General features: G+C 51.8%; 1 protein-coding gene across 6 annotated transcripts in view; it reads right to left on the bottom strand.

Annotated features, from left to right (window-relative positions):
* The window catches only part of ATXN7L1 (ataxin 7 like 1), a 270,996-nt gene that overhangs the window by 29,670 nt on the left and 218,908 nt on the right, over positions 1-22,418 (bottom strand). For all 6 annotated transcript variants that reach the window (XM_056118265.1, XM_056118266.1, XM_056118268.1 and 3 more), the window contains 2 exons: positions 4,145-4,422; positions 782-864 (listed from right to left, as the gene is read on the bottom strand). In XM_056118265.1, coding sequence (XP_055974240.1) covers positions 782-864; positions 4,145-4,422 — 361 coding nt within the window. The remainder of the gene's footprint in view (positions 1-781; positions 865-4,144; positions 4,423-22,418) is intronic.

Genomic DNA, 22,418 nt, shown 5'->3' with positions numbered 1-22,418 from the left:
GAGACCACCACCACCACCACCGCTGCCACCACCACCACCACCAGACGCGACCATGCCCGACACCCCTGGCGTCAAGGAGCCCAGGCTTCCTCCAAAAAAATGAATGCCACTAAGACGAGACCGGCTTCAGCGCAGCGCCCCTGGCAACATCACGGAGGACCGGGCAGGCGCGCGCGCGCGGAGGGCGCAAATGAATCCAGGTGCAGGCGGGAGGCTGGATTTGGCCCGACACGCAGAGGCACGGAGCAGAGAGGCCCACCGCCTCCAGCCCCAGCGGCACCGGCAGATCAGTATGAAAAACGGGGCTTGGGGCTTTCCAGCGGCGCCGGCTGGGTCCGATGTCCCCCCCAGCCCCCGGTGTGGCCGGATCAGGGGTGCGGCAGACGGTCGCGCCGCCAAGGCAGGCTTTCAGGGCGCCGCCGCCGCCGCCGCGCTGCCGCTGCTCCTGCATACATTAAAACGTAGCAGGGTTTAGAACCGCCTGTGAGAGCCTATAAATACAATTTACTGTCTGGCCTCACAAGTAACAGGGGAAGCCTATTTTTCTTTTCTTTCTTTCTTCTTCTTCTTCTTTTTTTTTTCCCTCCTCCTTCTTAAAAAGCCAGCCAGCCTGAGGCAGGCACTCTGCTACCATGGAAGAGAAGAAAGCATTTCCTTTACAAAGAACAGCTGGGGGTCATGTCGAGGTTCCACACCCTGCCGAGTGCAGAGAGTGGCATGCAAACACTTCGACAAAGGCCCCAGCGAGAGCAGGAAGTATTTTTTATGGAAAGAGAAATACCTTGCAGGTGAGGGATCTTGTGCAAGGTTTCTTTGTCTCGGGATCCAATACTCCACAGTGTTTATTTGGGTCAAATTCTCTCTCTGGTTTAAGAAACAAACAAAAAATGTAAGAAAAAAGGAGACTAAATAGGAGTTGGCATTAAGACTACATTCAAAAAAATGCACATTTGCACCAACAAGTGAGATATTGTCAGGCAATCTTTTTTTTTTTTTTTTTTTTTTTACTTTTTAAAATTTTCTTTTTTTCTTTCCTTTCAACCAGCTGCTAAAAGACTTCAAGAACCCACTGGGGTTAAGGTAGGGGTAGGTATGGAGTGGAGGGAGGTTCTACTCTGAACCCCAGAACACGGCAGGTGGCCAGCACCAAAGGGAAAGGGGTCCTCATGCTGACGGCTTCCCCCAAACCTTAAGTATGTGTCCCCGTGTGGGCAGAGCTGAGGGCAGACAAGGGGGCGCTGCCTGTGGCCCAGGAACTCTCTTCTGACCCCCCTACATCCCTGGCACACACCAGCCTTCCTCCACCCATTGGCGTGACTGTCTCTGAGGCTTTGCAAATCTTTACATGAGGTTTTCTGCACAGCCTCCATGACCAGAAAAATGGCATTCCAGAATCTTCTGGCAGGGTCACAGCCAGGTGTGTGTACTTGAAGACAGGGCCTGCTGCTCCCCAGAGGGATGACTCAGAACAGACAGGCCCCACCAGGACAGAGGAGAGTCACAGGGGGACCAGGGTCTCCTTGGCTCTACTCTGCTCACGGGTCTTTTGCAGAGCCTGGTCTTTCATGCTCACTTGGGATCCTTTACCCATTGGGACGTAAAAGAAGTGCTCCCGTTCCCTCTCCCTCGAGAGGCTGTAAAGGCATCTCTTCAGGACTTTGCAGGCCTGGGCCATTCTGGGAGGTCCCTGTGTCCTGAAGAGCATGAATGATGCAGCTCTCCTGGGGATGCAGGGAGACTGGCGGCAGGGTGGGGGCTGGCTGCAGGGTGGGAGCCTATACATTTGATAGCTAGTTCTTAATGGCCATGAATGGCCATAAATGATTAAAAAAAAAAAAGGACACCTAGGCTGAAAAACTAGAACTTCATGGAGTAAACTTCAAGCATAATAAGCAAATGTTCTCTATTTATGCATTTATGAGAGAGAGAGAGAGAGAGAGAGAGAGAGAGAGAGTGTGTGTGTGTGCGTGCTAGGGACAGTCACAGTGCCTGGGGGACCATGTGGTGCCAGGGATGGAATCTGGGGCTCCTTCATGCAAAGCCTGCACTCCATCCCTTTTGAGCTGTTCCTCTGACCCAAATGCATTCCATTTTAAGAAGAAAATTTGCAAATTGTGGTTGTGGTGGTGCAAATGACGGGCACCATAAGCCATTTTTAAAAGATAGATATCTTGGTTGACCATTAAAATGCCTCTGCATACTCACCCCTTTCCTCGCCATCTTTTGGTCTTTATTATTTTTTTTAAAAAGCTTTTTATTTCAAAACAGAAAAACACCAGACTTGGACCACCCCCTACAAGCCTCTTTGCGCAGCAGCAAGGCCTGCCCAAGGGTTTCCCCTTGGCTCTGTGAGGTCAGAACTGTGCCCACACCAGTATCTGGGACTCAGCAGGTGGTTTGGCTGGGGTAGGAGTTCGCTGCCAAACATGAAAGTGAGACAGAAACCAGCAAGAGTTCCAATGAGACAGAACAACCTCAGGCTGTAAGAGCTACCAACAGCAACAGAAATCCCCGGATCACTCCAGATGGAGGCTGGAAGCTAAGACTGTATGTTGGCTCTGATGAGGCCTTGGTCACTGGACATGGGGCCTAGTGTGGCCAGCTGCTTTATCCAGGGACACTGCCATCTGCCTCTGCAGAGCGTAACTGAAATTTCCATTTGGCCAAGAGTTGGGGGTTCCTGTCCACAGATGCCCCCGGTACTACTCTCTTCCTTGATAAGGGGTGATTAGTACAGAGGGAGGTTTTCAGGGGCCAAAGAGCTGTTAGGTTAATACAGCAGTTAGGACTTTTGCCTTGCATGTACCCGACCTGGGTTCAATCCCCAGCACCCCATATGGTCCTGGGGTGATTAGTATACTAAGGGAGGTTTTCAGGGAGTACAGCAGGTAGACCATTATGCCTTGCATGCACCTAACCCTGGTTCAATCCCCAGAGTCCCATATGGTCTCCTGCGACTCACAAGGAGTGATTCCTGAGTGGAGACCCAGAAGTAATCCTTGAGCACTGCTGGGTGTAACCCAAAATCAAAAACAACAAGACGCCCCCCCCAAAACTCAATCAAAGCCCCCCTCACTCTCCAAAAGGGGAGATTTTCAGGGTACAATACCTATGTAGTTTGAAAGCTGTGGGCCTAGCGTATTTTTTTTAAAACTTTTTAAAGATTCAGAAGTAACTTTTAAAAAGCTCCAGATCAATCCTCTGCCTCCAATAGTAGAAAAGTCATAAAAATTATTCACAATTTTGTAGGGGGTGGGGGCGGGATGCCTAACAGTTATGCCTGTGACAGTGGAACCAGCTTCTCTTTCACAAGTGGCTTTTGCGGTACTTTCTCTGCTCCATGTTAGGCGCATGAGCGAAGAGGTTATGGAGCTTAGACAGCTTTTCTGCAAGTTCCCAAGAAAGCAGAACAGCTGGGTTTTAGTTCTACAACAAACCCAAGCCAACAACATCCCCACAGGGGCACCGGAGAGGGCAATCAGTGCCTCAAAGACCAGCGAGGTCCCATGACAGGCAACCAAGGAGCAGAGCCAGGAGAGATGCACCAGAAGGCCTCCCCATCTGCTAGGCCCACCCAAGAGTTCCTGAAGGGGGCGCTCCCATATCATGATCCAGGAAAGGCTGCTGCAGCCCCAGACCAGAGAATCAACAGAAACCAGCTAGACCAGAGGACAGAGTATTATGTCTTTCCGCAGGGCAGTAACCGGGGGGGTCAGGGGTGTTGCGGGGAAAGACTAGCTTAGTTGCAGGCACGTTGACTGTGGAGGTGTTGCGGCGTGAGGTGGGGGAGCCTCACGACAGTGATACTTCCCCAGAGCTGGGGAGTTTCCTGTCCACCTGCCCACAGCAGCCCCTGGGAAGGCACAGAGCATCGTTGCTCAGAGTGGAGCCATCAGGCGTCCCGGCAGGCAGGCAGGTAGGCAGGCGACAGCTCCTACCTCTTCCAGCCCAAGAACCTGAGAAGCCGTTCTCTCTCGTGCCTTTTTTGGTGGGTTAAATGCTACAGGGCAAATGTCTGTAGGTCAATGCTACGTTCCCCCTCAGAGACGTGGCAGACCTGCTCCATGCTAACTAAGGACACGTCACTTCCCGCACAGCCTCAGTCGGCTCGGGAGCCAGACTCTGAAGGACAACAGACACGTACCTGAGAGTCTCCTGTAAGGCTTGTTGTTGTTTTTGGTGCCATTTTGATGCTTCTTGTCTAGGGAGGCAGAGAGGATTCCTTTGCCGTTTAGGATCTTCTCAGGGGAAGGCGGCACCGGCTTGGACATCAAGACTGGCTTAGTGAGAGGTGGGGTGGAGACCGCAGAGGTGGAGCAGGAGGTGACCGCAGTGGGGGCTGACGAGTTCATTCTGACATTGGCACCATCTGCCTTCACTAGGTTAGGAATTTTCTCTAAACTGACTATAGGAACTGGAACGCTGGAAAAGAGACGAACACACACACACACACACACACACATACACACACACATGCGCGCGCGCACACACACACACACAGAGTTGCCTTCTTGGATACATGTGGTTGGCTGAGACGCGATTCCCCATTTGTCTTTATGAGAACACTTCCTTATCACTTATTTATACTATGCCGAGGAACGAGCAGCGGGACTCCACTTTTGAAGGGAGGGAGCATCGCGCCTTGGAAAGGACCCGTGGGGAGGGGGCATGGTGGTGTGAGGCTGAACAGGGCCAGGGATGGCACCAGAACTGACAGGCCAGCTTGTTCCCACCGGGCCCGTGGCACCCCCTTCTTCTCCATCCCTCTGTGGCTGGCCATCCCTGAGACAGCCCCTGGGTAGGACAAGGTGCCCGCTGCCAAGTAGAGTGGAGACACGGTGTGTTTTGTGATGGGGGGAAGGGAGGAGGGTACCACTGTGCCACTTGCCGAATCATCATGCCCCCTGCAGCTCCCTGTGGCTGGGTGGGCTTCCTCCGCAGGGGACTGGGCCTGACATCTGCTTAGCTCGGGGGAGATCTGACGGGTTCCCGCCGCACGCACGGAGGCACGGCTGCCGGCCAAGCAGGCTCCGCTCTTTGCTGTCAGGAGGCTCAGGGCCCTCTCAGCTGCTGGGGACAGGCTCACAGGGAGGGAGCTGCCGCCGCACGTTATCTAATATTCCATTTTAGGCAGATGGTTATGTAAATAGGCAATTCTCAAGGCTGGCAGGTGAGAGGATGAATTTTAAGAAGACAGAGCAGAGGTGTCTATTTGCTCTTCAGAACCTGTCGCCTGACCCCGGTCCCGGGATAGATGTGCATTTGAGTTCTGTGTACCTCTTGCTGCAGGACTTTGCATGGGGTGGGGGGTGGGGGGTGCTGCAGAGGCCTCTGGGGGCCTTAAGAGAGGAGATAAAGAAGCCTGTCTTTGGTTCCTGAACGCCAGGCCGCGGCAGCCCCCAATCATGTCTGAGCTGAGAGCGGAGATGACGGCTATTTGAATGGCAAATGATCTGGACGCTGGCTTACACACGCCTGCAGACAAAGTAGGGCATGGGAGAGAAGCCGGGCTGTTCATGTGGCTGGGGGTTTTCCCTCCTCTAACATTCATTCAGAGATCATTTCTTCCATGAATCTGTTCCTGAAATTATTTCAGCAGCTCCTCAGCCCTGGGCCCTTTGCTGCCTTTGAGACGGGCTTGCTAGTGTGATGTTGAGGTCTTTGTCAGGAGCAGGGCACTGAGTGAAAGAGTCAGTTACAGTAAGACTTCACCCTAGGATCACATGATTGACATGACCAACGAGGATGGTGCGATGTGGCTTTGAGTAAGATACAAGTCACTGACAGTGTGCTCAGAGAACCTCAATCCCAGAGCTGTAGCTGATGTGCTGCTATGCTCTGCTTAATGGCAATTCTCACAACACTCATATATCCACGAGGAATGGCACAAGGAAGCCTTAACACATCAGCACTCTGCGCTGGGGAGAGATAGCTCGGAGGGCTAAGCATAGGCTTTGCATGCAGAAGCCCCCTGGGTCGTCTTTGGCACTGCATGGTTCCCTAAGCACCACTAGGAGTGAGCACCAAGCTTGGATGAGCCTCTGAGTACTGCAGGATGCTGTCCCTAAACAAAACCAAAACATCAGCACACGAAGTGGTAAAGACATTACCTACTTTGGGGCTGGAGAGATAGCACAGCGGGTAGGGCGTTTGCCTTGCACGTGAACAACCCGGGTTCGATTCCCAGCATCCCATCTGGTCCCCTGAGCACCACCAGGAGTGACTCCTGAGTGCAGAGCCAGGAGTAACCCCTGTGTATCGCCGGGTGTGACTCAAAAAGCAAAAAAAAAAAAAAAAAAAAAAAAAAAGAAGAGACATTACCTACTGAAATTAGTATTGCATCCCTGAATTTATCCAAATGAAATGACTAAGATATGCTAAACTCATGGGATAGAAAATTTTAGGCTCATTCCTTCACTCAATTACCAAAAAAAAAATCATAAAATGGGACTAGAGATGTAGTACAGCAGGTAATGTGCTTGCCTTCTTGCCCTGTCCATAGGATTTGGCCCCAGATGACTTGGGTTTGATCCCCGGCACCCCATATGGTCTCCTGTACCTGCCAGGGGTGATCTCTGAGCAGTGAGGTGTGGCCCTCAAACCAACAAAAAACCCCAATAAATCATAAAAACTCAGGATCTTGAAGAGACTAATATACCTCTGTTCAAAATTGCATCATTCACAAGAACCAAGAGCAACCCAAGCATCCAAGTGACACAGGAAAAGACAGATGTGGCATATGCCTCTAATATGTTACTTAAACACAGTGGAATACTAGTCTGTCTTTATAAAGGAAGTGCGGTGAGGAGAGGGCTCCAGGGGCTTTGCCCACAGGAGGCCCAGGTTTAATTTCAGCCACCACTGTTACCTGAACAATGCCAGGAGTGGTTCCTGAGTACTGTGTTGGCAGTAGCCTTTACAAAGACCACTGGATACAGGCCCCCCTCCCCCAATAAAACAAACAGACAAAAAGCCAAAGGAAGAGGCTTGAAAGAGAGCCCAGTGTTCCGAGGCACATGCCTTTTTGTGCAGGGACCCAGGTTCAATCGTGGTACTGCATGAATCTCCCCCAGCCCTACTGGGTATGACCGTGGGGATATCCCAGCAACGGCCGAGCCCTAGCATTGAACTATCTGGCCTGGCTCAGCTGAGAATCATTATGAGTGGCCCTCATACCCTCCGAGCACTGTTTGGGAACCTCCATTTCCCCAGAACAGGGGAAGGAAAGGGCCGCATGGACAGACCTTGAGGACTTTACACTCAGTCAAACGGTCTGTCAGAAAAAAGGCAGAGTGTGCCATTTCCCAAGCCTGACAGTAGAATGCTGCATCTCCGGGGCTGAGGGCTGGGGAGGAGGGGTAATTGTTTCATGGTATAGAACTGTAGTTTTATAAGATGAAGAGTTCCAAAGATTGATTGCACAAACATTACAAATGCTGGGCCAGAGATACAGGACAGTGGGTAAAGCGCTTGACTTGCATGTGGCTGGCCCATGTTTGATCCCTGGCACCCAAGCACCACCAGGAGTGATTCCTGAGTGTGGAGTCAGAAATAAGCCCTGAGACCAGGTGTGACCCCCAAAATAAAATAAAATAAAAACAAAAGAATACTGAAAGCTACTGACATATACAGTAAAAATGACAAAGATGGTAATTTTTGTCTTATTTTCCCACATTAAACGTGTGTGTGTGTGTGTGTGTGTGTGTGTGGCGGGGGAGGGGAGGTCAGGGATGGCTCCGAAAGGATGCTCAGATACCACGCCAGCTTTTCTCACTCAACTGGAGGTTCAATCTGAGAGTCTGAGGATGCGGTGCTGCTCAGGCCCTGCAGGGCTGGTGCTACTGGGCCACTAGGGCAGTGTTTCATGGGGTGTTAGGAGATACTTGCATTTGGTGATGCCAGGGAGACCATGTAGGACCAGGGATAGAACTGAGGTGGCCACATGCAAAGCATGTGTCTGAACCAGTGTCATTTCTCTGGCCCCTTAACAGTTTTTAAATGCACAAATTGAGAGGCTTGGGAAGGAGGAACTGGAGCAACACTACAGCAGGTAGGGGGCATTTGACTTGCATAAGGTTGACCCAAGTACAATCCCCAGCAACCTTTATGATCCCCCAAGCCTGCCTGCCCAGAGTAATCCCTGAACTCAGAGTCAGGAGTAAGCTCTGAGCACTGCTGGGTGTGGCTCAAAAACAAACAAATAAATAAATAAATAAATAAAAAGAGGCCATGGAGATAGCTCAAAGGCTTGGGTGTGTGCTTTCCATGTGGGAAACTCAGGGTCTGATCCCCAGGACCTCTGGGCGGCGAACAACCTCCAAGCATGGAGCTCTGGGGCATTGCAGGGTGGGTCCTAGAGCAAAACAAACCTAGCCTGGGTAGACAGACCACAAAACTCTAAAATATACTTCATATACCTGACTTTAGAAACACCACACATTAGGAGGGACCAGAGAGACAGTACAACAGGTATAGTGTTTGCCTTGCACGTGGCAGACCTGGTTCGATCCATGTTACCCCATATGGCCCCCCAAGCCCACCAGGAGTGATCCCTGAGTGCAGAGCCAGGAGCAAGCACTGTCGGGTGGTCCCCCCCCTTCCTGTTCCACACACACACACACACACACACACACACACACACACACACACAAACAAAAACGACTAAAATAAGGAATAACACAGATGAGGGGACCTGTAGCTCCAGCCTTGACAGTGTAAGTCATGGTTCAAATCCCTACGGTGTCACCTATGCTACATGCAATCCCGGTAACTGCCATTTGGGCCCAGCGTCATCCCTGGTATCACAATGTCCACCAGCACCACAGCCAGGAATGTGTGAGCACCACACAAAATAGAGGGTGTGTAGGGGCCTGGAGAGGCAGTACAGGGGTAAGTGCACTTGTCTTGCACACAGCTGGTCGACTTCGACCGTGAGTGTGGAAAAGTCGGACTACAGCTGAATCTCACGAAGACAATGTCTATGAGAAACAGTCTCATTCCTGACGTTCCATTTGCTCTCAACGAATGAACATCTCCAAATGCAACAGTTATGTGTATCTAAGTCAAGAAGTCAACATGACAAATGACCTGTCACCTGAGTTGCACAGGAGGAAGAGAGTGGCTTGGAACACCTTCAAGAGCGTCGAAGAAATAGCTAAGAGGATGAAGAACCTATGACTCCAAGCACATCTCTTCGATTCCACTGTTCTTCCTGCATTAACATACGCCTCAGAGACCTGGGCCCTACGCAAACAGGATGAGAATGCTATTCGGGTCTCTCAAAGAGGAATCAAAAGAGCTATGCTTGGAGTATCATGCTTCACTCAAATGAGAGAAAGAATCCGGAGTTCTGACCTCCATAGACAATCAAGAATCAGGGACGCTGTCTCGTTTGCCAAGGCGTCGAAAATCAGATGTGAAGGATATGTAATGCGATTTGGAGACAATCGCTGGACTAGAGCCATTACTGACTGGATTCCACGGGACATCAAAAGATTGCGTGGCTGCCCACCTTCTTCGTCAAGACCCTGTACGTTCAGTTTGAGGCTCTTCGTGTTCCTAGAACGAGCAGACGCCATTGGGCTACACTAGTATGTGACAGGGACAAATGGAGACGTTACTGGCGCCTGCTCAAACAAATCGATGAATAATGGGATGTCAAGTGATCAAGTGATTACATGAGCCCTGACAAGAGTGGTCCCTGAATACTGCTGGGTGTAGTCCCCCAAAAGGAGGCTAAACAAACAAATCTCCCCAAAAGGAGGTATGACCTTCTTCGCTCCCCCGCCCCCTTCAAAGATGTGTGAGTGCCACAGGCAGGAAGAGTGATCATCTCTGGCTAGCACATATGTGAACATGGCAATCAAAAAACTGTGCCTCGCCTCAGGGTGTGAGTCCAGGGAGCACCACACCCTGGTGAGTTACCCCTGGCTAGCGCCACTGCTAAACAGAGCAAATGTCAGAGTCAGGCATGCATGCACCCTCGGGTCAATCCGACATCAGCCAAGAGGAAGGGATGGAGGTGGAGGTATAACCAAAGATACAGGCTGAGAAGTTGGCTGAAAGGGGGCACATGCCTGGCATGCACAGGGTCCCAACTTGATCCCCAGCACTACTATGGATATTTCCCCATATACATATTGGAGGCTGGGGAGACAGCTCCTCCTCAAGTGGAGGAGTACAAACCTAGCACAAGTGAAGCTCTGAGTTTGATCCCACACTGCACCTCCTAAGCACCCCAAGGTGAGGGTCTGGTGATGCCTGAGCACACTCGCCTGCGTAAGATGGAGTTTTGCCAGGAGTGGTCCCTTGGTCCCCAGCACTGCAGGTATGACTCTTAAAAAAAATACAAAGTGTGTGTGTGTGTGTGTGTGTGTGTGTGTGTGTGTGTGTGTGCGTGCGTGCATGTGCATAATAGAAGGGCCTATCCAGATATTTTTTTTTGGGTCACACCCAAGCGATGCTCAGGGGTTACTCCTGGCTCTGCACTCAGGAATTATTTCTGGCAGTGCTTGGGGGACCATATGGGATGCCAGGGATTGAACCCAGGTCAGCCATGGGCAGGGCAAACACCCTATTCTCTATACTGTTGCTCTGACTCCCTACCCAGAAATTTCTTTTTTTTAATTTATTTTTAAAAAATTTTTTCTTCAATTTTTATTAGTGAAACACCATGAGGTACAGTTGTAGACTTACCAATTTTTGTGAATGATCGAATACCCATCCCTCCACCAGTGCCCTTTCTCCACCACCACGAATCCCAGTATCCCTCCCACCCCCCATCCCCCCAACACCCCTATCTCTCTGGTAGGGCATTCCTTTTTTTTTTTTTTATCTCTCTCCTTTTGAGTGCTGTGGTTTGCAAAAGAGACATTGAGTGGCAATCTTGTTCGGTCTATAGGTCTATAGTCTACTCTGATCATGCATTTCCCATCCTGAGAGGAACCTCCCAACAACCTTTATTTGGTGCTCCCTTCTCTATCTGAGCTGCCTTTCCCCTTTTTCCCTAGCATGTGCGGCTGTCCTCAAAGCCATGGAGTAATCCTCCTGGTACTTATCTTAGCTATTCTTGCCTACCCAGAAATTTCTTACTGATTTATTTCTTACCCTTGTTCTGATCTGTTGGCTTTTTATCTCTTTAGAAATAAAATCAATTTTCAAGTGTTGGTGTGAACATAGATTGAGGGTCACGTGGGAAGGGAAATCAGGACCTAGTCGAGTCCCCGCTGCCCAGGCTGGCACAAACTGGCACGGACAGAGGAAAGGCCTGTAGTGCCCAGCAAAGTGCTTGGACTCACGCTAAGCACTCACGGGTTCCGCAGACAGAGACACTGGGACGAAATGATCTAGAGCAACTGTGTAGACTTAAACATTCCACAGAGCCCAGGGGTCCTTCCCTGCTTGAGGCCCTTGCCTACCTTTCTGCCCAGTCTTTCACGTTCTGTGACTGCCTGCTCTGAGTCTGGCCAGGTGGAACTGTGTCCCCAGATGCCCCTCTCAGGGGACGATGTGTCGTCCCAATTGTGTTAGTGAGCTTGCGTCCAGCCTTGTGGAAAGGCTCAAGCTGTAATTCATCCCTGATGCCCCCCCCGGACTCTGCTCTGTCACCCTGCACCACCAATGCTCTCAGACTGCAGTTCCTTGAACCCTCTGTGCATGGGCAGAGCGTGAACACATCTAAGGAAGCACAGCGAGACTGAAGGAGGAGCCTCTGGGACGTTCTCTTGTATTGGATGGTGTTGGGGACCCAAACCAAATCAAGAATACCTTTTGGCCACACCTTTTGGCTCCATGCTCAGGGATCACCCCAGGAGGGCTTGGAGGACCATACGTGATGACAGAACAGAACTGGGAGGAGCCCTAGCACGTATACTATCTTGCTGTCCCCCATAACGGGTGTTTTTACTTTTTATTTTATTTTTTACTTTTTGGGTCACTTCCAGGAATGTTCAAAGGTTACTCCTGGTTATGCACTTGGGAATTACTTCTGGCGGTGCTTGGGGGACCATAAGGGATGCCGGGGATCGAACCGGGTTGGTCACGAGCAAGGCAAATGCCCTACCCGCTGTACTATCGCTCTGGCCCACATCAATAGTGGGTTTTTTGGTTACACCTGGCAATGCACAGGGGTTACTCCTGGCTCATGCACTCAGGAATTACTCCAGGCGGTACTCAGGGGACCATACGGGATGCTGGGAATTGAACCCGGGTCGGCTGTGTGCAAGGCAAACGCACTATCCACTGTACTATCGCCTCAGCCAACATCAAGAGTATTTTGATGGATTCCAAAGACCAGGCAGGTCACAGACCCCAACAAGTCAACGACCACAGCCTGACAGCAGCAGAAGAAAGCCTGAGCAGCTCTGAGTGGGCAGTTTTTGATTTGTTTTTGGGCAACATTAGCAGTGTTCAGGGTTTACTCCTGGCTCTGTGCTCAGGAGTCATTCTCATGGGGCTTGGTGGAACTGCATGGGGTACTGGGGACTGAACTTGGGTCAACTGTGCGCAAGTACCTGCTGTACTGTGACTCTGGAAGACCCATTAAATGGAATTCTAGGAATATCACCGAGCTCATGGAAAAGAGCTAGAGTATGAGAGATGTAGCCTTGGGGCCTTCCTCTCTGGCAACTCTTCTATCCACAAAGACTCTGGGCTTTATTCACAGGCAGCCTGCCTCTAGCTGAGCTGAGACCAGCGCTGTCTGCTGAGAGTAAAGAGAAGACAGGACTCTTGGCTGGAAGGAGGCGGAGTCCTGATGGGCTCTTATGGCAGATGTGAGGATGGCGGTAAGGTGGTCTTCACCTCGTCAAACCCCTTTTTTCTCAATTCCTCTGGGGGATGCATCTGACCCTTCCCATTACTGCCTGAGTATTCAGTCTCTCTCTGGCACCACTTCGGGAAGCAGTCCTCAGACTCTGAGCCAATGAAGAGAGGAAGAAACGGTGGCAAGAAAGGTGCCACCTGGGCTGCGGAGGGTGTATGCTGTGTATACAGGAGGCCTGGGATCCACCCCCAATCACTGCTTGGAGCAGCTTTCTCCGCCCGCCAGCACCTCCAGACTTGTTCTCTCCCTAGCGCATGCCCCTCCCCCACCATAAATGACAGTCCCATGCAATTTGCAAACCCAGATACAAAAAACTGGTCTCCCCGCTCCCCTTCCCCTGTCATTCCATGCCCGCCCCCCACCCCCCAAAATGCTCTGGTTAACAGAAAACGCTACAGGAGGAGCTCACGGGACTTCTGCATATGTCCATATCACTGGGGTGGGGGTGGGGGTGAGGTTAGGACGGGCACGCTGGGCCCTTCAGGAGCCAATCTCAGCACTGTCGTCCTGGTCTGGGTTCTTCCCTGGTCTTCCCTTCTGGATTCCCTCCTTTCCTTAAAGATCAAAGCTCCTCGAGCAACTGTGGCATCCCAGCTGTGGGCCAGGAGACATCCTCTCCCCGTGACAGCAGGCCCTGCCTTAGAGGTTTACCCTCCTCCCCCCCATTCCCGCTTCTGGAAGAAGCTGAAAGGTGATGATCCCTGCTTTCCCAGCCGGGCACTGATCCACCAACGGCACCAACTCTGCCACGTGTGTTTCGTGGAGGCAGGGGCGGGACGTGGGCAGCTGCACCTGATTGTGTGGGTGCCAGTGATCTAGCAAGCTGGCAGTGGGCGAGCCCTGCCTGAGGTTAGTGGGCGAGTCCCGCAGCCTCTCCTTTTACATCATGAGGGATACACACGCCAACCCCACCCCCCCCAATTAGTTGCATTTATCAACTCTCCATTGCCCATCCTTTGGGCAGCCGGGTTTGAAAGGGATACACAGGCTCACTCCTGCTGCTTTTATAATATCTGTTTTGTTGCTTGGGTTGAACTCGCCCAGGGAGCCCCGAGGCCACCCGCTGTTCCCCTGCTGTGTGTAATATACTGGGAGTCTGCGTCTCTGCCTTCTCTGCCTTTTCTGTACCTCTGTCTTGAGGAAACGAATTCCACAGCCAAGCTCTGTTCCCTACACCTTGGCCTGCCTCATTTACTTCTCTGGGCCCACGAGGACTCCCTGGCTTTCAGGAAAAACGGTTTTCCTGGCACTAAAATTGCTTCCTCTCCCTGTCCAGGGATGTCTGCAAAAGAGCAGGTGGAGAATCTTAGGGGGCTGGTTCAAGGACCACCGTATTGAGCCTGCAGTTGCTCTCCTCCAGCTGTGCTCTCCTGGCCATCACGATTTATTCTTATCTTAGCAATAGCATCACCGTAAGAGAATGGTTTGGAGAATCTTTAGGCCTGCAGAAAGCACTGCCCATCGGGCTCCTTCCCAGTGTGGGGTAGAGGCAGAGCTGACGGCCCGCAGCCATATGGGCTTTTGTGCTCTGGGTGACGTGTCTGGTGAGTTCTCAGCTGTCTCACGCTTTCTTCCCACCAATTCCTCTGACAAAGGCAGGCCCATGTGTCTGAGAGATCAGCCTGGCAGAATTTAAAATTTGTGTTTATTTTTAATTGAACTCTGGGACCTCCAAGGCTATGATCGGAGGTCCAGGCATCTGGGTGGGGGGCATTCAAGGTGTTTCTTGGCCAAGGAGGCTGAAAGGTTCCAAGCTTCTGTTTGGCCCCAGTGGTGCTGGGGGCCAGGTGGGGTTGGGAAATAAATCTGGGTCTACACAAGTGTGTGTGAGGAGCACTTTGACCACTGAGCTGCCCCCCCCAACTCTGGCCTGCCCGAAATGGGAGCATCTCGGGCTCATGGATGGATCCGAGAAGGAGTGTCTCATCCATCTGTCTACCGGTGCTGATAGATCAATCATCGCCCCTCAAAAGAGGAATTTTCCTGAAAGGTCGTCAGTGAAGCAAATTTAACCTGTGTCTCATGGATGCATCCTGGGAGGTGCTATCAGGAACATTATTTACATTAAATTCAAAACTCAAAAAATTTGGGCTGGAGCGAGAGTAAATGGGTAAGGCACTTGTCTTTCATGCGACCGATTGGGGTTTGATCCTCAGCATCTGTATGGTCCCCCAGCACTGCCAGGAGTGAATTCTGAATGCAGAGCCAGAAATAAGCCCTGAGTACTGCTGGGTATGGCCCAAAATTGTAGCACCGTCCTCCTGTTGTTCATCGATTTGCTCGAGTGGGCACCAGTAACATCTCCATTGTGAGACTTGGTGTTACCGTGTTTGGCATATTCAACATGCCACGGGGAGCTTGCCAGGCTCTGCCATGTGGGCGGGATACTCTTGGTAGCTTGCTGGGCTCTCTGAGAGGGACAGAGGAATCGAACCTGGATCAGCCACATGCAAGGCAAATACCCTATCTGCTGTGCTATCGCTCCAGCCCATGGCCCAAAACAAACAAAATAAATAAATAAAAATAAATTATTATTTATTATGTGGTGTCCAGGATTGAACTCAGGGTCTCATCCATGAAAGGTTAAGTGCTCTACTGCTCACTGAACTATATCTTTGATCCCCAAATTCAAGCTTGTTTTTTGGGCCATGCCTGGTTGTGCTTAGGGTTTACTCCTGTTTCTACACTCAGGGGTCACTTCTGGCAGCATCCAGGGCACTCATAGAGGGTGCTGGGGATCGGACACAAATGCAAGGCAAGCACCCTGTGTACTGTCCTATCACTCTAGATCGCAATTTGAGTGTGTGTGTGTATGTGTGTGTGTGTGTGTGTGTGTGTTTGCTTTTTGGGTCATACCTGGCGATGCACAGGGGTTACTCCTGGCTCTGCACTCAGGAATCACTCGTGGTGGTGCTCAGGGGACCAGATGGGATGCTGGGAATAGAACTGGGTCGGCTGCGTGCAAGGCAGATGCCCTACCTTCTGTGCTATTGCTCCAGCCCCCAATTTGTGGGTTTTTTTTAAAGTTGAAGAAATACTTTGGACATCCTTGATGTCTAAGAGTCAGATAATCATAAAGAATCAGTCTAAATTAATGGTCATCCACCACTGCTCCATGGATTTATGTTGGTCTGCAGGTGTACCACTTCACTTGTATCGTTTGTCATCCCGTTAATCATTGATTTACTCAAGCGGGCGCCAGTCTGCAGGTACAGAAGTTGAAAACTGCTGGTCTAGAGACTTGTTTTAAGTGCCAGTCAAGGGCCCTGAGTGCAGAACAGAGGCCAGTCTGCAGGTGTGAAAAGGTTGTGGAATGCAGCTCTGCGAAGTTCTGCCAGGGCACCACAGATATGGTGACATAAATCCTGATGGATGAATAAATGAGCATTTGATTTTTTTCCTTCTGGCTCTGTTTTGGGGCCACATCTGGCAGTGCTTGGGGGTTATTCTCAGTGGTGTTTGGGGAACCCCATGCTGCAGTGTCTGAAACCCAGGCTCCCTGTAAGCAAACCAGATGCTTCAGCCCAATGAGCTGAATCTCTTTGCTTCAGGAGTGTTTTTTTTTAATCTGGGAAAATATTGAGAAAACTATCAGAAAGCTTTTGTAAATACCTCAAGAAAACAGAACATACAATAATCGGCCCTGCTCAAGGTAAATAAGAAAACAGGAATCTAACATGATCCTGTAGCTGAATCTCAGGACCGTGGCCAGAGGCAGCCCTGTGCAGAAGCTCTCTGGTCCTGACACACTGTGGATTCTCACATAACACACTCTCAGTAACCTGGGAAAATGTGGCCAGACCACACAGCAACGGGGGACTCTGGCAGCAGAAGAAAAAAAAAGTTGTGTCAACTGAGTGTCCTGGCAGCTCAGAGTGGTACCAGCAGAGGTCATGGCGACCCATGCTGGCCAGGAAGGTGGAGGAGTCAGCCCGTGACTTTACTGGACAAGTCCTGCTCCCTCAACTGGGAGAAGAGGTGGGCAGGGCCCTAGAACAGTTGGGACTTTCTCTCAAGCCAACTGACGTGAGGGCCAGGGGCATGGACAAGCGACTTTGAAGGATTATAAAAGTGGTGAGAAGCAAGTTAAGTAGATGAAGGTCAAGTAAGAGGGGCCAAATTCACAGATGTGGGGGTGCATACAGATAACTTAGGATAACAGAAGGTTGATAGCAGTCAAACCAAATCCTACCCACCCTTCCCTCCCTCCCCTTTCTTCCTCCCTCCCTCCCTCCTTCCCTCCCTTCCTCTCTCCCTCCCTCCTTCCCTTTTTCCTTCCTTCCCTCCCTCCCTCCCTTCCCTTCCTTCCTTCCTTCCTTCCTTCCTTCCTTCCTTCCTTCCTTCCTTCCTTCCTTCCCATCCTTGCTTCCCTCATTTCCTTCCTTCTTTTTTCCTCTCCTTCCTTCCAATATTTTTCTGACTTTTTTTTTTTTTGTTATGGGAGCCACACTGAGGATGCTGGAGGGCCATCAGGGCTATACCCAGCAGCAGTGTTGAGGGGCTCCAGTCCAGGGCTTCACGTAACACACGTCAATCGTGTTGGTTCTGTACCACTTGACCCACATCCCTGGCTTCCCTGCCTTGTTTCTGCTTAGATCCACCTTGATGGGACAGTTCCTGTGGGCGGGGCACTTCCCAGAGGGTTAGAGAAAAAGGCAGGAGGAGGGAGCAGCTGCAGCCTCAGCACCTCCCTCCTTCCTTGGAGGACAGCCGCCTGCTGGACACTGACCTCAGGATGTGAGCTCTTTAAGAGCCCAGCTCGTAATTCCTGGGAGCAGAAGGAGAGGGATGACTGGAGCAGGCCAGGCCCTCTCCCCGCTGACCTAAGGCTTCAGGGATCTCTGACGTGTGGCTGGTCACTGATCCCAAGCTTGGTACTCTCAGCCTTGTGGTGCCATGGCAGAGGGAGGGCACAGCAGAGAAGAAACCAGAACAAGGTAGGAAGTTCCCCTGCACCCCAGCCCCAGACTCACCCCGGGGTGGGTGGGGGTGAGGGGTGGGGTCACTCCTGGGCACCTCAGCCTGCAGAGCCAGATGCTTCTGTCGCAGGCCTGGAGATATGATGCTACTCGGACCCTGCAATGCTGGGGGCCCCCAGGGCTACACCAAGTGGTGCTGAAGGGTGCCAGGGATCAACCTCGGGGTCTCCCACATGCAAGGCAAGTGCTGCAGTCCTCTGAGGTGTCTCCTATCCCACCCTATCCTATCCGCATCTACCCTTTTTTTTTTTTGCTTTTTGGGGAACCCAGCAGGCTACCGAATGTATCCTGCCTGCAGAGTCCGGCAAACTTCCTGTGCTGTACTCAATATGCCAAATACCAGTAACAATGATGGGTCTCATTCTCCTAACCCTGAAAGAGCATTGAATATGACTCTTTTAAAATCTCAGGGCTGGGAAGAAGGAGACGTTACTGGGGCCTGCTCAAGGCAATGGATGAACAACAGGATGACTGTGATCGTGATTGTGCTTTTTGGGTCACACATGGCGATGCACAGGGGTTACTCCTGGCTCTGGACTCAGGAATTACTCCTAGCGGTGCTCGGGGGACCATATGGGATGCTGGGAATCAAACCTGGGTCAGCTGCGTGCAAGGCAAACACCCCACTCCAGCCCCCCATCCGTTTCTTCAACCCACTGTGTTCCAGGCACTGCCCAAGCCTGGCTGAGGTGTTCAGCTGCCCACCTGGGGAACACATTCTGGAGGAGAGGTTAGGACTACAGCTTTCCTCCTGCCCCTGTCCCCGCCCTAAACCAGCATGCTGCCCCTTGGAGTAAGCTAGGCAAGTGTCTCTCTGCAACATCCCGATCAGCTGCTCCAGATGCCCTGGAAGCAGAGAACCCCTGGATCCAGGCTCATTTGGTCTCTTGGAGCCTCTGAGAGTCAGGGCCGCCCAAAGCAGGAAGTGGGCCACAGGGCCACAGAACAATAACATGTTGAGTGGCTCAGACTGTGCAAGGCTGCCCAGGCTGTGGAAAGAACCAGCAAGCCCTCCACAGAGGGGACGAAGAGGGGAAACCTAAGACCTGGCCAGGCAGAGGTACGGGTGTGTGGGCAGTTTGTCTAAGGGAAAGCCTGGGCACCAGCTCACCTGCACAGGGGTGAGGGAGTGGGGGGGACGGGGAGGAGGAGAGGGGAGAGCCGAGGAGGAATTTCAGACTTGCCCAGATCCACTCGGTGACTTTTCTTTTTTTTTCTTTTTGGGTCACACCCTCACACCCGGCGATGCAGAGGTAGAGGTGGAGCCGGAGCTGCGAGAGGCAGCTGGTTACTCCTGGCTCATGCACTCAGGGATTACTCCTGGCGGTGCTTGGGGGACCATATGGGATGCTGGGAATCGAACCCGAGTCGGCTGCGTGCAAGGCAAACGCCCTACCCACTGTGCTATTGCTCTAGCCCCCTCGGTGCCTTTTCTTCCACATGGAACAACCAAAAGCCAGACTTTTAAAAAAAACTATTAAAAAACAAAGAATAGTCATGGAAATCTAGTGTGTGTGCATCAGAGGTGTCAGGGGCTTGGAGGGGATGGAGGCAGGTGGGTCTGGGACGGCCCCCAGGTGTGGAGCAAGAGAGCGCGCTCCCGGCTGCAGCCACCAGGGGTCATGGACTCCCCGGCCTGGAGCTGGAGCTGGAGCTTCGAGAGGCGGCTGGTCAGACTGGCCCAGGCTGACCCGAGTGGAGGGCTGGGGGGCGGGGGGGGGGGGGGCCGGAACCTCCAAGAATGACTCCGTATCCCCCACAGGGAAGGCTGGGAGCAGACACCTGGCCGCTGGGTCTCAGCCTTTGCTTTCCGCGTTTGTTGGGGATGAGGCAATTACATAGCAACCCCCCCAACCCTGCCTACAGAGCCTCAGCAATTGCATAGGGACCCCCTCTTCAACATTCCCCCAGTCCTGACCTATCAGCCTAGACCTGGTCAGGTCTGAACTGATCCCCCCACTCACTTCACCCCCCACACTTCCTCTACTACCTCCTCTATTTCTTCTACCCCCCCCCCCACTTCCTCTACTGAATCTGCCCAACCTTCCCTCTCTCAAGGATTTCCTTTCTTCTTTTTTTTTTTGGAGAGGGGTGGAGGAGGGAGGATGTTTGGCAGTGCTCAGGGCTTACTCCTGGCTCTGTGCTCAGAGGATCAACCTGGTGTCTGACTGCAAGGCAAATGCCCTACCCACTGTACTATCTCACGTGGCTTGGGTGTCTGGGTGCCACTTGGCTTTCTCTTTCTCGAGATCAGTTGGACTGAGGAGCTGGCAGGCCACCCCACTCAGAATGCTAGGCATATATATATATATATATATATATATATAGTTTTTTTCAAACCTAAGAGTTCTGCATTCACACTGGAAAAGCGACGGCAAATCCCCGAAATTCTTTATCCCAAATGAAACACTTTGCATTAAAAAAACAAAACAAAACAAAAACCTACAACAAACCACTCTGTCTTAACAGTATCACCATCCAGTCTGGAGACCTTGGTTCTCGTCAGACTTCTAGTCACTCACACATCTAGGTGCCTGGAAAAGGCCTGGTCTGCATTTTAGAGTACCAGGCCCCAAAGTGCTGCCTGTCCTGTCCTTGCTCCCACTCAGTGCCTGCCTCTGCCTCGGGGACCCTTCCAGCAGTCCAAATGCTCCATCAGGGGCTTGGCCTGCGGCTGGACATGTCCTCGAGTGAGCACATGGTTCCTCTGGCCACCCCACCCTCCGCCGTGCTGTCTGCCCAGGCCCAGTGAGCATGCTCCTCCCGCTCCGAGCCGCTCCTCTCTCAGTGGTGTTGTAGCGCTGATCTCTCCAAATGACCATGTTCCGTTTCTATAGTTGCAAACATGGTGGGAGCAGCAGAGCACTATCAGGAGAGGAACCTCCAACAACTGTGTGTAGGCACTGTTCCAAGCTCCCCAGAAACTTTTTTTTTTTTATCTTTTTGTGGAAGCCAGGAATTGAACCTGTCTCATGCAGGCAAAACTTGTGCTTTACAACAGAGCCACATGTTTGGCCCTATCTCAGAGTCTTCTACAGTGGACCCTCCAATAAAGTTTCAGTTGGCATCATTTCATTATGAGACGGCTGAGAAAAGAAAGGTCCCTTCAGACGGACCAAAACGTCAATTGAGGACATTTCTTTATGGAATGTTTGGTTTGAAGTCACAGTTTCCAAGAATTTACAGATGACACCGAGTGACGACTTAGTGTACATTGTTTAGTCTTAGGAAAGGTTCAGAATTCAACCAGGACGTAGGGCAGATACTCGGTTAGGGGTCAGAGGCATCTGTCTGACGTGTGCAGAGGCCGAGTTTGACTCCCCAGACAACATGGCCCCCCGAGCACTGCTAGGTGCAACTCCGGTGGCCCCAGTGCCCATTTCACTGGCTCGAGCATGGAACAGTCCATCCTGATTAGCTGAGTATGGCTGGGAGTGGCTAATGAGCACTGCTTGGGAGGTCCCCTGGCTCTGCTCAGAAAAACAAACCTACTTTCTCCCCCATACTGCCAGAAGTATTTCTCCCCCAGAACAAGGGCTTTAGGTAAAAAAAAAAATTAAGGCTGTTTCAGGGCAGAGGAGTGAGAATGATGACCAAGGTGAAAGTGGGGGGCTTGTCAACACACCTCTCTACCATCCCCAATTCTTTGCTCCTCTCATTGACCTTGACACACAGCACGTGCCTTGCACTGGACGGCAGGCCATGCACATACATACATGCACCCGCACACGTGCACACACACAGACATGCATGCGCCCTAGACAGGTATTCATGCTCACTCAGGCATGCACAGTCACCACACATGCACACATGCACACAAGCACATGCATGCACACATGTGCACACACTCATACACACATGCAAACACACTGGCATGCATATCCACACACACATACACCCATGTGTAGGCATGCACACATACATGCACAAGCACACACAGGCACACTCGTATGTGTATGCGTGCTCACGCTCAGAGTATGGGGTTTTAGCCTCACCCCTCCTGGTGGATGAGGACCCTCAGGCTGCAAAACAGGCCCTAGGCTACTCATCAGAAACGGGACCTGACTCAGGGGGAGCCAACGGGGTGGGGGGTGGGGACGGCTGTGGAGGGTGGGGAGGGTGGCTTGATCACAGCTCCCCCAGTGAGAAGAGCAAAGGCTTTGCCACTGCCCAGCTGTGGACATGAACTGGGTCCAGTCACACCATCCGTTTGGGCCTTTGCTTCCTCGTCTCCACCCCTGACTAGACCTGAGGCTCGAGAGCTATGATGCTAAGAATGCATGAGAATTCGATCACGTCTGAGCTCGACAGTGCTCTCGGCAAAGAGAGGCGGTCATGGCTCAGAAGCCTCATGACTCCTCGCCCCTCTCTCTGGCATGCCATCCCTCCACCCCCTGTCCTGTTGTCCTGGCCTGTCTTAGGAAATCTGGGGATCTTTCCTTCCTAGACTCCAGTCCCCTATTCCTAAGCACTGCTCTGATTCCACAAGGCCAGTGCGGTTCGAGCCAAGGAGCTGTCCATTGTCCTTACCTTGATCATCTGAAAGCCCAGTGAGCATGCAGCCCGCGGAGGGTGAAATTCCAAATGCCTTCCTGGAAGGGACATGAGGCTTGAAT

The sequence above is a fragment of the Sorex fumeus genome, unplaced genomic scaffold (assembly GCF_029834395.1).
Source record: "Sorex fumeus unplaced genomic scaffold, SorFum_2.1 ptg000037l, whole genome shotgun sequence".
NCBI classification, from domain to species: domain Eukaryota; kingdom Metazoa; phylum Chordata; class Mammalia; order Eulipotyphla; family Soricidae; genus Sorex; species Sorex fumeus.
The sequence above is the reverse complement of the archived record's forward strand: the minus strand, read 5'-3'. Positions and strand labels throughout refer to the sequence as shown.